This window comes from Cavia porcellus, unplaced genomic scaffold (genome assembly GCF_034190915.1).
Source record: "Cavia porcellus strain 051 isolate PalLab524CR breed Dunkin Hartley unplaced genomic scaffold, mCavPor4.1 scaffold_9, whole genome shotgun sequence".
Classification (NCBI taxonomy): Eukaryota; Metazoa; Chordata; class Mammalia; order Rodentia; family Caviidae; genus Cavia; species Cavia porcellus.
In genome coordinates, this window is record NW_026947492.1 from 10,097,229 (window position 1) to 10,113,486 (window position 16,258).

A 16,258-nucleotide genomic window follows, 5' to 3' on the forward strand; every position below is an offset into this window, starting at 1 on the left:
ATAGCATGACAAGACTAAAATATAAGAATCTCCTGCAATTCAAATGTACTCTTGATTTTTCCATTGTCCTGTTCTTCTAAACAACCATGTTCTCTGTTTCATCTTTACAACCCACAGTTCCAACGGAGCCTTCTTCTTGGCCAAGTGTTTCAAATTATTCTACTGGCTCTTTGCTCTCAATTTTCAAAATAGATCTGGTCAAAAGTTCTCTAAAGTAACCATGCTACCATTTCAAAAGTAGACTGCACTGAAATTTTTCTGCCACTCGGGTAATACCTCTAAATACAAACAAGAAGACCAACTTTCATCTAAAGCACAGTATACTACCTGGACTCCAGCAGACATTGCAGTCTTTCTCAACAGAAGCCTCCCAAGCTTCATCTTAATTGGTAGCATCTCCATCAGTCTCCAATCTTCCAGGTTCTGACCAGAGTCTCCAAAATAATACAGCACACAGGGGCTGTCTCTTTGGCCAGTCTCTCAAATATTTTCCAAATTAATTTCCAAAGCTCTTAAATCACATGGCCAGGCAACATAACAGCAATGACCCCACTCCTCTGGTACCAATTTCTGTTGTAGTCAGGGCTTGTACACAGAGAACAATTCAGATCAGGACATGGAGTTTATAATATTTTTATAAGGGTCACTGGGAGTTAACACCGGAAAATGCAGGAAAATTATCCACAACACAGACATAGATTATTTAGTCAATGGTCTAAACCCCACAGCACATGTCCCACATGAGTCCAGATAAAAATCCAGAGCTCAGGACAAGGCCTCCACGAGTCCAACTGGAGGTCCAGAGCCCACAAGAAGGACTCACACCAGTCTCTTTTATGGATCCGTGCCGGGAAGACCCAAGGGTCAGCGGTGGAAGCCAGAAAGTCTATGCCAGCAGGATGAAGGAGCTGTGCTGGTGGGATGAGGGTTCTACGCTGGACCCAAGAAGTCCTGCTTACGCCAGAAAGAATGGTTATCATCAAGAAACTAAATAATAACAAATGCCAGTAAGGATGAGGGTAAAAGAGAATCATTCTAACAGTTGGTTGGAATGTAAACTAGTACAGTCACTATGAGATTCCTCAAAAAAACTAAAAACAGAAATTCCATTTGACCCAGCTTCCTATTCGCCTTCTAGGTGTCTTCCTGAAAGAGTTAAAGGCATCATATTACAGTGATACATGCATAGCCATGTTTATAGCAACATAATTTACATTAGTTAAATCTTGGAAACAATTTATATGCCCATCAACAGATAAACAGATCAAAACGTATAGTATTTATAAACAATGGGGTATTACTTTGCCATAAAGAAGGATTAACTAGAGGCATTTGTAGGAAAAGGGATGTACCTCAAGAATAATAATAAGCCAGGGATATAGCTCAGCCAGCATAGTGCCTGCTTGGCAAGTGTGAGGCTGTGAGTTCAAGTTTCAAGTACAAAAAAAAATGAATAATGGTAAGAGAAATAAATAAAAAATAGAAAAGAGTTAGGATGTATTGTTATAACGGTTGCTACACTGTGTCAACTTGAGAAGTTAAGAAGTTTAATTAAGCACTCAGCAGGGGTTCAGGGGCTTCACTTTGTAAATATCCTCATCTTGTGCAAGGGAAGGGCATGGAGATGGTCTGAGCCCTACACCCACCCTAGGGCAGATAGCCTGCTTACAACTTAAGGGAGGAAAAGAGGTTTGCTGTCCCACATCTTGGCACTTGTTGCTTTTGCTGTCTTCCACAGCCATGAACTGTTGCCCCTCTGCCATGTTACCCTACCTGGGAAACAAATGAGCACAGACTGAAACCTCTGCAAAATGCAAGCTAAATAAACGTTTCCTCCCTTAATTTTGGAATCGGGTATTTTGTTTCAGCCACCAGAGAAAAATAATCAGGTGTGCAAACTCCTCCACAATAAATGTAAACATGTACTGCAAACATGTACTACCAAAAATCATAGCATTAAAAGGGATATGGCTTTGATTACTAGTTTATGGATAGCATTAGCGCAAGCACAACATTATCTGTTGGGGTCCTTGAATCACAAATTGAGTCTAGGGGACCTCCAGAGCCAGACTGGAACCCTGAAGCTCTCCACTCTTTTCTGGTCACTGCTGGAAGGCCACGGACCAATGACTGCTTTGGTTCTCGCAGGGTAAGACAAAACCTACTGCAGACAGTTAAGGCATCTGGGGAAACTACAGTTTGATCATTGTCCCCTCTCGCCTTTGTCCTTGCAAAGATGCTCTGTTCTTCTCACCAGCCCACCACAGTTGCCATTACAGTTCCCGGAAACACCTAGTGCTCTGCATTGTCCTTGACTCAGATATAACAAATAAATACCCAGGTTCTGGGTACCCCGTGGCCTTTTGTCCCCCAAGAACAACTGCTCATCCCAGATTCCTGCCTGCATCTCTATTTTGTCTCGCCTTTTCGTTCCCACCGTGTCTGCAACACTGGGCAGGAGACTGAGGACTCATTGCAGGGATCCCTGATACTTGGCACTGCAGAGAGTCTCCAATAGTTATTATCTGGTTCATAGTAACTGTGCAAATGTTGGCCATGTAAAATAATGAAGAATCCTGATCCTTCTTCAAAACAGTAGTGGGCCAGGCCATTTCAATTGTTACAACTCCACAAAAATCTAAAAATAGTCTTAAGATGAGGAAGAAATCTCAGTGTCCTCCTTTAAAAGGTTAGCAGGAAATAAAACATTGCTTCAGAAGGAAGACACGCCCCTTTCGTCATGCCCCGGTACTCCTGAGCAATTTGTCATCTACATTTCTCAGCTGAGCAAAGGACAGTGCAAAAAACACCCTCACACATTAAAAACCTAGAGCTCTCTACCCCCACTGATTGGGGGTGTCGTAACCAGAGCTCTCCCTTGAGGGCAGCTTTGACTGATCACACATCTTTGTGGACCTGAATCTACTGCCCTCCTGGGGTGTCCTGGCCTTCACCAACTATCACCCAGACTGAGACATTTCTGGTCTCAGTGTACACTCTTAGGCACAAATGGACCTCCAGCCAGCTTGATTCACTGGGTAGAGAGATTTGCATTCTGACAGTATTTGCAGGGCTCCGAACTGCACAAGCTGTGGCAAAAATGCCTTACTAACTTCTACACCAGACACAGTCGGCCAAACTGGGGCCCCTTTCTCAAAAGCTATAGGGTATAAGACTTCAGTGTGGGCACTGCTGTGGAAACCTCTCAGGGGCAGGCAGAGCAAGGGCAGTATTCTCAGACCTATATATATTTCTTGCTCAACACGGCTGAATCCAAATGCAGACTCGCTACTGCAAATCTCATGTGAGCGCAAGTACATGTATGAACATTCCCATGCGTACACAAACACAGTAACCTGAGTGGCCTTCCAGAAAAACTGAAGAGAGGGTACAGAGTTTGTCTCCCATATCCTTGTATCTTCGGTGCACTTGGAAGAAGTCTCAGCTGAGCCAAGTCACACAGAAGGAATATAAAAGCGTCTGCAACCGAAAGTGTAAGTGTTAACGGGTCCTCCAGCAGTACAGTTACCAGCTCCACCTGCGAGACTGCAGGCAAGGAAGGGAAACTAAACAGGCTGAGAGATGTGGCCATCCCTGCAAAAAATGTGAAGACGGGTAGCGGGCAGCCTGCGCTACCGGGGTTTAGCTGAGAGTGCCCCGCGGCGGTGGCCAGGTCTCAGGCTCTTGTCCTCGCACACCTGGCCTGGAGCAGTCTCCTCCGATTCACAGCAGCTGGGTCTCAGCTCTAATCCTGACCTCACAGACCGGGTAAAATCAACTCCCCCTGCTCCCAGATTCCGCACGCAGCGGAAGGCACGTACGCGTGCACACACGCACAACGCCAGGTCAAGCCACCCAGATTAGTCTGGCCCGCCGGGAGTCAAACGGGAGAAGCACGCAGCAGCAGGAGGCCCACAGCAGGGCTCGCAGAGACCCAGGCTCCCGGAAGCGGGACGTCGGGGGCGGGGCGTCCGGAGGCCCCGCCCCGTGACGTAGGCCCCGCCCCTGCGCCCAAAGCAGGCGGCGCCTGCAGTCTCAGCCCGCGGAGCCGCGGCGGGAGGTGCGGAGCCGGCAGCGGCTCGGGACGATGCGGCGCGCCTAGGATGCTGCCGCGCCTGCTAGTGCCTCTGGCGGCGCTCCTCGGCCTGAGCCTCGGCCCGGGCACGGGCACGCACGGTAAGCCCCGCGACCGTCCCGCTGGCTGGGCGGGTGGCAGACCGGGTCTCAGGCTCCCCTGCTGGGGAAGTGGAAGAGACTGAAGTCGGGGTGGGCAGAGATGTGCGTGCACAGCCAGGGGTCGCCACCCCCACCTCCCACCTCCCCAAGAAACAGTTCCAGCATCCTCTCCACAAACGATGTATCTTGTCTCTCTGACTCCTGTGATGGATGAACTGCTTGTGCCCCTAGTGAATGAGTTTGGTCCTCCCTGACTCCTGTCAGCCTTTTCATCTCACTCTATCCCTGACTTCTCCTTCACCGGAACTGACGACCCCCATCTGGTCACCCCTGAAAGTCTTCAGCTCCCCGCTCACATTTTTCATCCACCTTCCTTCACTCTGACCCCTACCCCTTAGCTTAGGCTGAGACGCGAGGAAGAAAGAAGGAAAGGGCCCAAAACAGAAGAGACTGAGAGAGAGATAGGGGGAGCAGAGGCCAAAAAAAAAAAAAAAGCTATCGAGACTCTGAAATATAAAGGAAAACTCGAGGTCATTCATGTGATCGAGAGCTGAAACGGGGATATGCCCAAACCCTGCGAGGACTGGCTGCGTTTTTCACTTTCCATCTCATGTTTTGCAATCGAAACAGACTTACGTTGGAAGTGTCGACATTTACTGCCTCTGATCCCCACTACTCAGGAGACTAGGGAGGAGAATCACAGGTTCAAGGCCAGCCTGGGCAAGCTAGCAAGACTGTCAGAAAGAAAAGATGGGAAGCTGAGGAGGGGAGAGAGACAAGAAGAAGAGAGCCAGGGGAAGGGAGGGGGAGGAGAAAGAGACAGGGAAAGATAGAGTAGAGGCGCAAACATAGCGTATGAAAGAAAGCAAGGGTCGGGCAGATGTACTGTCCATGGGAAGATCAGAAGCATGATTTGATAGATGATGATCAGTTAGAGAACAAGGGACCTATGACCAGAGTTGCTGTCAAATGGAGACACTTTAAGGAATCAAAAATGAAGGAAGGGACTGGATAGGGTGACTCATACCTGTGATCCCAGCTTCTGGGAAGGCTGAGGCAGGATTGAAAGTTTGAGGCTAACTTGAGCACCTCACAAGACACTGCCTCAAAACTTAATCATAAAAAAGGTTTAGGACGTTGCTCAGTGGTAGAGCATCCCTACGTTCAACCCAGTGCACCCCTGGGGTTGTACCGCAGGAGAAGAAAGGGAGAAGGGAAACTCATCCACTTTGGTCCTTGCGTACATTTCAGCTGCCTAATCATCAGCAAGATTCTTAAAGTAGTTGTGTTGATTGCATTCTTTCAGAAGAAAGGATGGTCTCAGCAAGACTAAATAATCTGCCCAGTGTTGGTATGAGACTCCTGGAGTCAGTGTTTCTCATGGTGAACGGTGTGTGCTGGGGGTGAGGGGGTGGCAGGGTAGAGACAGAGGTTAGTGTTTAGTACCCACCCCCTCCCAGAGCCCATGGTGCTGGCTCTTTCTGGAGATGTTCTCGCTGCAGTCTAGAACCAGGGCTAATTCCTTCTTCTGTCTTGTCGAAGACTGAGGTGGGCATCTGGGTATAGGTAAATCCTTTCTAGAAGCCAGGGAATGGGGGAGCCCAGGAGACCTGAGGAGAGAAATAGGCAGCTGTCAACAAGCAGGACATCTGTGTCCTGAAGAGTGTCAAAGAAATGGCCTTGGACTGGGGACCAGGAACAGGGGTGGGAGCAGGCCTTGGGATACTGCTGGAGCAGGGATAAAGGACTGGGAAGACTCAGGGACTGGCTTACCCGAGTGCTCACTTCTTACATGCCTAAGCTCTGGACACACTGCTTCTCCACTGGGAGGTGTCCCAGAAAGCTGTTCTCAGATACTGCTGCAGCTTCTGAGCACAGGCAGCAAAAAGTCATGATGTAAAGATACAACGTGAACTTTGGAATCAGACACATCTAAATGTAAGTCCCTGCTCTGCTCTTAACCAGCTGTGTTGGCTTTGGGCAAGGCACTTAACCGTCTGTGAGCTTCCATGTCTTCTTTAGTAAACTTGGGGTAATAAATGCTGTCTTGGTTACTTTTCTTTCATTGCGGAGACAAAATGCCTAATGCCTAAAACTATGGAAGGGAAGGTTTGTTTAGCTCACAGTTTGTACTCCACTGGCTCCAAGGCAGAGTGGCAGATGGCAGGGGACAACAGTTCATGGCGGTGGAAGACAGAAAAAGCAAACGAGCAAAAAAGGAGGAGGATGAGAGAAGACACACCCATAATCCCAGCACTGGACAAGAATTAATGTCAAATTCTAGAAGCCTGCCCTCATGACCACATGAGGCTTTGTGGGGACATCAAGACACAACCATAACAAATGCCTACTATTCAGGGCTGCTGTGATTACTAAATGGAACATATGTAAAGCACCAGGCACAGTGCTCAGCTTATAAACTACCCAGTAAATAAGTTACAGTTCTCACCATCATCACCATCCTTCTTGTTGTCCTTGGTAGTGAACTCTGCTAGCTCTGATGTTGACGCTTTTCTCCCTAGGCTCAGAACTACCCAAGCCTCCAATGGTGTGGTTTGAAGCAGAATTCTTCCATCACGTCCTGTGCTGGATGCCCATCTCAAATAGGTCCCAAAGCACCTACTATGAAGTGACGCTCCAGTGGTAAGGAAAGAGGAGGTAGAGGGAGGGAGGTGGGAAGAAGGGGTTCAATCCTACTGCTCCCCTTTAAGGAGAACATACCTGCCAAAAGGAGACAGGGCCAAAAGGGACCCTAGTGCTTGTCCACTCAGTTGACAAGAACTTGTTGGGGCTCATATGTCCTGAGCAGTATGCTGGGCACTCTGAGGTGAGAGGTCAGGGTACTGCCTTTACCCTGAGGTCTTTTCCATTTTGCTAGAAGAGCAAGAAAAGCATCCAGAGAATCACTGGAGCGTGAGGAAGCCCTTGTGACCACGAAGGTAGCTGGAAGCGATTAGAGCTTAGTCTATGGTGTGAGTTATCAGGTCTTTCGTGGGAAAAGGCACTTGAGCTACTCACATTCTAGATCTCTCGATCTCAGAGAAGTTGGGGCAGGGTTCCATAACCAAGGGAGACTGCAGATAGAGGACCTGGACCCAGGAAATCCCCTGAGGGCTGTTCCAGTTTCTCCATTATGAGAACTCTCTGCCCCAACCCCTTGCTGCCCTCTTAAAGGAAGTAGGTTTGGGCTTAAGTTCCTCCCTCAGTGTCTACCCTGTATATCCTCAGGTATGGAAGCGAGCTCTGGACCTTCCTGCCCCACTGTAGCCAAGCCCGAGACCTGTGCTGTGATATCACCAAGTTCACCCTGGACCTATACCAGACCAATGGTTACCGGGCCAAAGTCCGGGCGGTACATGGCAGCCAATACTCCAACTGGACCTTCGCCAACACCCGCTTGTCTGTGGATGAAGGTACTTTTCCTCCCCTTGACCTAGGGCATGGTTTTTGGGGTCCCTTTGAGCCAGAATCTAGTGTGGTGCTCTCCTCTCTGTTGCCCAAGTTCCATCACACAGCCAAGCTTCCTGACCTGAGAACTTATTGCCTAAACAGGCCTGAGTCAGGACTTTTTGGAGAACATTAGATGAAATTAGCCAAAGTGATCTGAGATTTAAAGAGGAACTGTAATTGTTTATCCTGCAGAGGAATGACTTGGGGCCTCTGAGTCACAAACACCAGGCTGATGTATTTGAGGTTTGGGGAGGGGAAGCGAATCTATAAGCACGCAGGGAAACAAACAGTAGGCAGACTTTGGATGAGATTTCCCCTCATCTAGGGGTCAATTCCTAGAAGTCACCCTTATGCCATAGGAAGGTTGTGACTGAAGAAAAGACTGGAGAGGTAACAGGAAAGGGTAAGCCCTGACTCAGTGGGATTCCCGTATTCCATATGTTGCACCTGAACCACATGTGCACCCTACGCTCGCTTCATAGGAGAGGCCATGTCCTGGAGGTCCCGTCCTCCCAAATGCCTGCTCACTGCTAGTGCTCAGGCTGCAGAGACATTCACAGGGAACATGTTTGAGAAATATATTTCCAGGTCCCAGTCTGACAAATTCGCATAGCCTATGTCCAGAATGTGCCAGGGCACGCACGTTTTAAATATGCTCTCTGAGAAGAGTCTGCATGGCTTTGGATTGGGACACCTGTGGCCGCATCTTCAGGAGGGGTAAAGCGTGGCCCCAGAGCAAGACACAGATGGGATACCTTGGCCCTCCCTAGCCCCAGCTCATGGCTCTGCCCTTCTCCCCTCAGTGACTCTGAAGGTTGACAGTGTGGAGCTAGAGATGCACGAGGGCTTCATCTTCGGGAAGATCCAGCTCCCCAGGCCCCAGGTGGCCCCTCCAGGTATCACATATGAAAGCATCTTCAGTCACTTCCGCCAGTACGAGATTGCCATTCGCAAGGTGCCAGAAAGCTTTAAGGTATGGGGTCCCCCAAGGCCGCAGGGCCAGGGCTCCAAGGGCTTCCTGTCCCCTGGGCTGTCATCACCTTTGTGTGCCATGAGTTCTGTGCACCAAGTAGAGGCAGGTCCTCAGGAAAACATAGATGCATAGCTTCAGCCCTCAGACGAGCTCCTGCAGGATGGTGGGGAAGATACTGTCTACTGCTGTGGGCCAGCACATAAAAACAAGTGACAGCTGTCATCTCTAACTTCCTGGCAGTGGGTGTTGCATTCCATTTTCAAAGTGAGGAAACGAGGCTGCATAACTTACGCAAGGACTCCCTGAGAGGGAAATCTGGTATCCTCTTCTTCACAAGTTTATTCTGGCCTCATGTGCAAAGATCTTCTGCTTCAGCAAAAGACTCCCTTTTCTCTAATAATACAAAACTGGTTGTGGAGATGACAGACAGGTTGGGCTGCACTGATTATCTTGGGGTTTGTTATCTTAGAAAAAGAAGACTGAAGGCTTTGGGCACAGTCATCTCTAAAGTCCAACCTCCCTCCCTGCAAGCCTCAGAGTGTAGTTCAGAGGCAGAGCATTCCCAGCGTGCTCAAGGACCTGGGTTCAAACTCCGATCTGCATTTAAAAAAAAAAAGACCCCTCCAGCTGTCAGCTTCTGGGTGCTGTGGTGTGAGGGGATGTGGCTATTATTTTTGTTTTTATTTCAGTTCTCAACTGAGAAAGTAGACCATGAAAACTTCAGCCTCCCAATCCCTGGAGAGGTGGGGAAGTTCTGTGTCAAAGTGAAGCCATCTATCAGCTCCCGAACCAACAAAGGGCTCTGGTCAGAGGAGCAGTGCGTCATCCTCACCAAGCAGTGTAAGTTGGCAACCAGATGGAAAGGGCATGGCGGGCACAGCTCAGAAGAGTTCACTAGGGGCTGGGGGCTGGGCATTGTGCAGAGTACTGCCCTGCATCTCCCAATCCTTATGGAGCTCTAAGAGGGTCCTGTCTTTCCCATTCCAGAGATGTGCACACTGAGGCTCCATATCCAAACTGTAGAATCACACAGGGGGCGCGATGGCATAACCTGATCCCCTAATTTTGGGGTTCTCCCAGGGGCCTCCCCAGGCACCCCGCAGTCAGCTGTGCTGCTTCCTGTCTGTGCTGTTCTTCCTCAGAGCCCGGTGTGAAGGGCTTCTCCCTGCCCTCCCTCCCCCTAGAGGAAACAGGACTGAACTGGCTCCTTGAAGAGCTGCTGAAGTCAGAAACCCAACTGCAGGCTCTCGGCCGGCCGCTGGGGAGAGGGTTCAGGTGTAAAGCCACGTCCTGCCCCTGAGGATCCTGCAGTCTGACGTGGGAGGCGGGTAGTTCCCAGAGCAAGGTATAGGTAACAACTCAGGGTCACAGGATAAGTACCCAGATCATGCCAGCAGGAAGTGCTTGGGGGGTACCCCAGCCAGTGTGAACAGGGCCAGCCAAGACAGAAGTACATTTCAGTTTATGAAACCCATTCAGCATCTCATTACTGTTTGAGTCCCATCACAGCCTTAGATACTGCATGGCAGGCAGCCTTAGGAGCCTGGCTGATGTTGTTTTTAAACACTCATTCATTGATAAAAGAACTAGTTCTAACTTGATCTTAGTTTACTGCTTAGAAGGGATGTGATTTTGGGCAGGTGACTGAACGCCTCTGAGCCTCAGAATCCTAAACTGATGGTAATAGAATCTAGCTCCTGAAGTTATCATAGGATCAGCTGATGTTCAGGGAAGTATTTGGTACATGATAGGGGCTATTACTGCACAGCCATCTTATGAGGTAGGAATTATAATTTTTTCCATTTTGTAGATGAACAAACCAAGGCTCAGAAAGATTAAGTAATGGTCCACAGCCTTGCAGTTGGAAGTGGTGCAGCTGGTATTTGAACCATGGTCCGGCCACCCCAAGCCTCTGCTCTTACCTGCTGTACAGCACTGCCTGATAGTTCTGTGTATCATCACTTGAGAGAGCCAGAGCCGACTTAGCATGTCTAATGAGGGAACCCTTCAGGGCAGGGGTCGGCAGGCCAGAGAGGAAAATGGACACATCTAGAACTAAGAGCTACAAGTTGCTTGTAGAGGTGACCTGGGATCATCCCCTGAGTGGCTTCGAGGAGTGGTCAAGGGTCAGTGGGGACTGTTCCTGTGTTTCATGGTGCCAGCCTACAAATGCGTCTCTCCGGCCTGCAGATTTCACTGTGACCAACCTCAGTCTCTTCTTTGCCCTCATCCTGCTGCTTTGTGGAGCCCTGGCTTACTGTCTAGTCCTCCACCTGTATTTGCGACGCCGGGAGACACTGCCCGCTGTCCTGGTGAGTCTCCTGGGCTCTGCCCCATCCCTCCAGGCACTTTGGAGCTCCAGGGAAAGCTGGGAACTCTTTCCCTCCCAGGCAGGGTGCTCACCTCCACCTCAACCGTGACATTTCCAGGCGACACCCACACAGAGACAGATGGAGACATAAATACAAGGCCCGGTCCCCAGAACTGGTACTTCCCAGTAGCCCAGATACTGCATGCACACTTTTGCTAAGTAATCACAAACCCCAGTGGCTGTGAGGCTTTTGAACCAGCTCCTCTGCATTAGTGCTAGTGATCATCCTGACCTCACAAACGAGAACATCAGACACAGAACGATTGTTCTGTGCACAGGGTCCACAGGGAAGAAATGTCAGGGAGGCAGCCTGTCTTCCTACCCCTTGAGGCCATGAAGGAGGACTCCAGGAGAGGAAGAAATAAGGATTGAAGCTGCCAGAGAGGGAAGGAGAAGGCCGGGACCCCGCCTGTCCCAGGCAGGGGGCATCCATGGCACTGTAGCCTCCTGCACTCAATGTAAAAAACTTGGGCAGCATTTTATGAACCTCAAATTGTCTTTGTCCAGGGTCAGAGGTCCCTCTTCAAAGCCCTAGAGCTGGCCTAATGTGATAGCCAAGGGCTCAGTTGCCAATGATGGAGCTCACTCAGGATAGCAGGGGCCCCAGGGCAGCTCACAGAGGGAAGGGAAACCTCCAGAGACCCGGCTCTCTAGCACAAATAAGAGAGAGTCTCTCTAAAACTATTTTGAATAAGAACTCCTGGAAGGAAGGGGGGAGAGGACGCAGTGGGACTGCTTGACTTTTCCAGGCAAGAAAGAAGTGCGTCCCCAGCTCCGTGCCCTGCGTACACAAGTGTGGGGAGCAGACTAGGGGACGGGCAGCTCTTGCAGCCCTCAGTGGTTTGCCGTGCTTCCTGTTCCAGCTGAAGCGTGTAGACACTGCCTTTCCTCTGTGCTCCAGGCAGATCAGTTCGAAAACACATTTGCACGGGTCTTCTCTGTAGCGCCCTGAGTGCGTACTACATGCAGGGCCCGGAACTGGGGCGCTGGCGGTGTAGAGATAAACTTGGACGGGGCCTGATCTTCGGGCCGGAGACTGAGATGTTAGCTCTAGGGCAGAGAGGAGGGGGAAGGAGTTCTGGCTGTGATGGATGGGACATTGCTAGTTGAGGGTCAGGACAGGCATGTCGGATGAGTCAAGTGGTGATTGAGCTAGTTACTGAACACCCACCACATGCAAAATAGCATTGGGAAGAAGCTGATTAATGTGGCTGCTGGTCCCCGGGGACTTGACTGCAGCCAGTATGGACGCGGTTAGCTTTCATGCAAAGCAGTGAGAGAGGAGGGGATGAAATTTTCATAGAAATGACAAGTCAAGTCCTTTGGTGCCTTTGGAGCACAGTATCAAATGTCCTGCAAGATATTTCCTCCTGCATATAAATACAGCCCAGTGGCCCTCATCCAGTGACCTCCATCATGATTAAGTCTGTAAATAACTTATGCTGCCAAAGGCACTTTAGGCTACTTTGACCTGTTTTTACAGCCCGTCAAGGTAAGCAGGGGGTCCCAAAGCAAGACAGTTGAGTACAAATTCCAGGTTTGCTCTTTGCTGCTGTGTGGCTCGGTGGATCACTTACCTTCTCTGAACCTCAGCTTTCCTCGAGAAGCAGAGGTGATGATATTTCCCTTACAGAATTATCAGAGGGTTCGGTTCAGTTCAGCACATTGAGTACCCTCGATGCATCACAGGGTGCTCAGCATGGCACATGACTGGCTGACTGTTGCAAATCTGCCCTCGTTTTCCGGGTAAAGTAAGTCCCTGACTTCCAAACGAGGTCCCTTCTTGGAGAATTGTTGGTCAGCTAGATTTGCTGGTAAGCTGATAGAGTCCTACACAGTACATCTGTACAGGAGTTACTGCATTCAAAGACTCACATGTAGCCATGACTGGTTAAGTTCCTGTTACCGTCACCTTATTTGGCGATTAAATCCCAGCTCTGCCTCTTACTGTCACTTGGGCCAAATTACGTATCTTCCCTGACCTTCAGTTCCTCACCGGCAAAGTAGAATTATGAAAGTGTGTGCCTCCTCACAGCAGATAAGCAACAGTAAGTCAGTCATCGAACCTCTGAGGGTCTACTGGTGCCAGCTCAATTTAGACTGTGGGACACGGTGGCAGACAAGCTCGACAGTGGTAGCTGTCCAGGGGCCTGTGTTCTGTGAAGGGTGAATGTAGACACATGTTCTGGGAGAGGGCAGAAAACAAAGAAAGAGAATAATTACAGGAACTGAGTGCCAGGAAAAAGTAGACAAGGAGAGACTGGAGAGGATGGCTGGACAATCAGGGAGGCTTTCCTGGAGAGGAGACATGAGTGACAGGAGAACCGAGCCACACGAGAAGCAACACTGAGCAGAAAGCTCAGCGGGCCCAGAAGCTCCGAGACAGCACACAGGATGTGTTCGGGGACAGAGGGAAGCCGTAGTGAGGAGGGGAGAGAAGGGGAGAGGAGGGGGCCGGAGTGGCTCCCCGGAAGCCCTTGGCAGTTAGCGGGGAGCGGGTGCCTGGCTGCTGATTCCTTCACCTCGTGCTGCAGCCCCCCTGTATTGTTTGGGTCACAGCTCAGGGAGTAGAGAAATGAATTTGGTATCTGGTAGCCAGAATTTTAAAAAACAAACTGGGTAGGACCGGATAGAATAACTTGGACAGAGTATGTCTTGGGACATGGATAGAAGCATTATTTTTGTGAGATTTGTCTCAGTGATTTGTATGTGAGTTACCTATGCAGGTTATTATGTAATGTTTATTTATTTATTTATTTTTTCATTTGGGATCATTGTTTAAAAAAAGCTTGAAACACGTTTCTAGAAGGGTTGGTCGACCCTGCCGTCAGGTTTGAAAATCCTGGGGATCGAGTTGTCTGAGCGCTTTCAGGCTCCCCTTCCTCCTGGGCCTGGACCAAACAGAGGAACGCCCCAGGAGCAAAGCTTGACTCCAGAGCACACCCCAAAGAGCTCACTGGTGTGGCCCAGGCTCTGCAGCCCCTGCTGAGCAGCCTGTCTCACTGTCTTCTCGTCCTTAGGTCTTCAAGAAAGCCAACCCCTTCGTTCTGGTCAGCAAGCTGCACTACCCAGAGGTGCAGGACACCATTCACCCCCTCGAGGTGGAGACCTTCCTGAAGGTGTCCTCACAGCTGAGGAACTCGGACCTGTGTAGCAGCGTGGACAGTGGCTTCAGCAGTGCCAAGCCATCCCAGCAGCTGGAAGAGCCCAAATTCCTCTCTGCCCCCCACCCACAGAGCCCCTGTGGGGCTCTAGGCAAGGGGGAGCCCCCAGATCTTAAGGGCAGCTGCAGTGGCAGTGACAGTGGCAGTGGCAGCAGCAGCAGCAGCACAGACAGCGGGATCTGCTTGCAGGAGCCGAGGCTGAACCCTGGCTCTGAGCCTCCTTGGGAGGAAAAGATGGGGAGCACAAACCAGGGCCGGGACGACAGTGGGATTAGCCTCGTCCGAAACTCTGAGGGCCAACATGGGAGTCCGCAGGGCAGCTTGGCCTCGGGCCACATAAGTCTCCCGGGGCCTGAGGTCCCTGAAGAAGACGACCCAGCCATAGTGGCCTTCCAGGGCTACCTGAAACAGACCAGAGGCACTGAAGAGAAGACCTGCCTGGAGAAAGAGACTCCTTTGACAGATGACCTTTGCCCCACGTTCAGGACATGCCTGGATCCTGAGGCAGGCCGGCCTTCTCCACCTCTGGCCAAGGGCTATTTGAAACAGGATCCCCCAGGAATCACTCTGGCTCCCTCAGGCATCCCAACAGGACAGTGGGACCCATTGACCGAGGAGAGGCCACTCCTGGATTTGACTGCTTGTGACCTGGGACCACCTGACTGGACTTTTGCCCATCATTTTGCCCCTCGGGACTGTCTGGCAGACCCAGGAGGCCTTTTGGGTATCTTTGACTCAGACCCAGTCACCCAGCCTCTGATCTCCAGCCTGTACTCAAGTGAGTGACCCACAGAAGGGGCTGCTTTTTATTTCAGCCACACCTGCTCTCCTGCTGGAAGCAGGAGCAGGAGCCTGGGGATCAGACGAGGATGCAGGTCGCACGCGGTGCAAGCCCCCAGGGTCAGTTGTAGCCTGTTCTCCAGGGCAGGTCAGGCCATCCAGATGGAGCAGTGCAGGGTGTATGGGTGGTTTGCTGAGTGGGCCCTGCATTAGCAGAGCCTCAGGAGCAGGGCAGAGACCTCCTCCTGCCTTGGGCGGTTTTCTGCTCCATAAAGGAGTCTGTGCTCAAGGAACCACAGGTTTTCTTGAGATAACGTCAGGTTGCCAGGCTGAGATCAGTTCAGACCTGCACGCCTCCTTCAGGCCAGCCAGGCGGCAGGGCCCTGGCAGGGTGGAGTACTGTGAGATGGAGCCCCGCACTCCTGCGCCCGCAAGGCTGTGAGGGTCATTTCTAGAACAGGAGCAGAACCGAGTTTGACCAGAGGAGTGGTGGGTCGCGTGGAGATGCTTCTCCACTGGCAGGGAACCTGTCACTGGAAATGCTTTCGGTGTGTCTGTCCAGGCAGTCAGGCAGTTACTATGTCACTGTGGAGCCAAGGAGGGATAGAGGGGCTGAGACCTAGGACATGAAACCCTGCAGACTCTGGGCTACAAAGAAGTGGACTCCAGAACCCACATGCCCAGAGCCAGCTTCCTTTTCATGCCAAGGACTGACATCTAGGAGGAGCCTTTGGCATTGTGCACAGACAACTGCCAGTCACTGGGCCCAAGGGGGCAGATGTGGGCCACGACTTTCTAACTGTTCATTAGGTCAGTTTACAGTCCCCCAGGCAAGGATTCTAGGAGAGAGCACAGGCCTGTGGATGCCCTCCAGGGCCATCTCTCAGCTCTGCATTTCTCCAAACACTGGCCTTCCGGCCCATGGCACTCTCCCAAGAAGCTCAGAGGTGCCAGTCTGATAACCCCCTCTGGAAACTGGCCTATGGGAGGATTGCTCAGGTTTCCCTCGTCAGCTTTATTTATTTATTTTGCTCATTTATTTATTGAAGAAGCAGCATTGTCCAGGGAAGGAATTCTTGGTCTCTTAGGAGCCCAGAGTTCTAGTTTTGCATTCACTGTTTATAGTCGTGTGATATTGGGTCGCATCACTCCTCTTGAACCTTTTTCCTTGTCTGCACAATGGGAAAAGATGCTTGGTTTGTTGAATTCATAAGGACACGAGGAGCCCCTGAGAAAGTGGATGTGATTGTGATGGAGCACAGAATGAGTGGTGTATGGTTTTAAAAAAAAAAAAATGTTATTCCAATAAATTGTCGGGATCAAAGGGGATCCTGGGAAACCACA

General features: G+C 50.6%; 1 protein-coding gene across 1 annotated transcript; it reads left to right on the top strand.

Annotated features, from left to right (window-relative positions):
• Positions 1-3,552: 3,552 nt before the first annotated feature.
• On the top strand, positions 3,553-16,258 carry Il10ra (interleukin 10 receptor subunit alpha). Its single transcript, XM_003472803.5, has 7 exons — positions 3,553-4,176; positions 6,699-6,819; positions 7,405-7,589; positions 8,430-8,599; positions 9,289-9,439; positions 10,790-10,911; positions 13,991-16,258. Exons 1-7 carry the CDS (start codon positions 4,104-4,106, stop codon positions 14,918-14,920), a joined length of 1,752 nt encoding a protein of 583 aa, XP_003472851.1. The 5' UTR covers positions 3,553-4,103; the 3' UTR covers positions 14,921-16,258.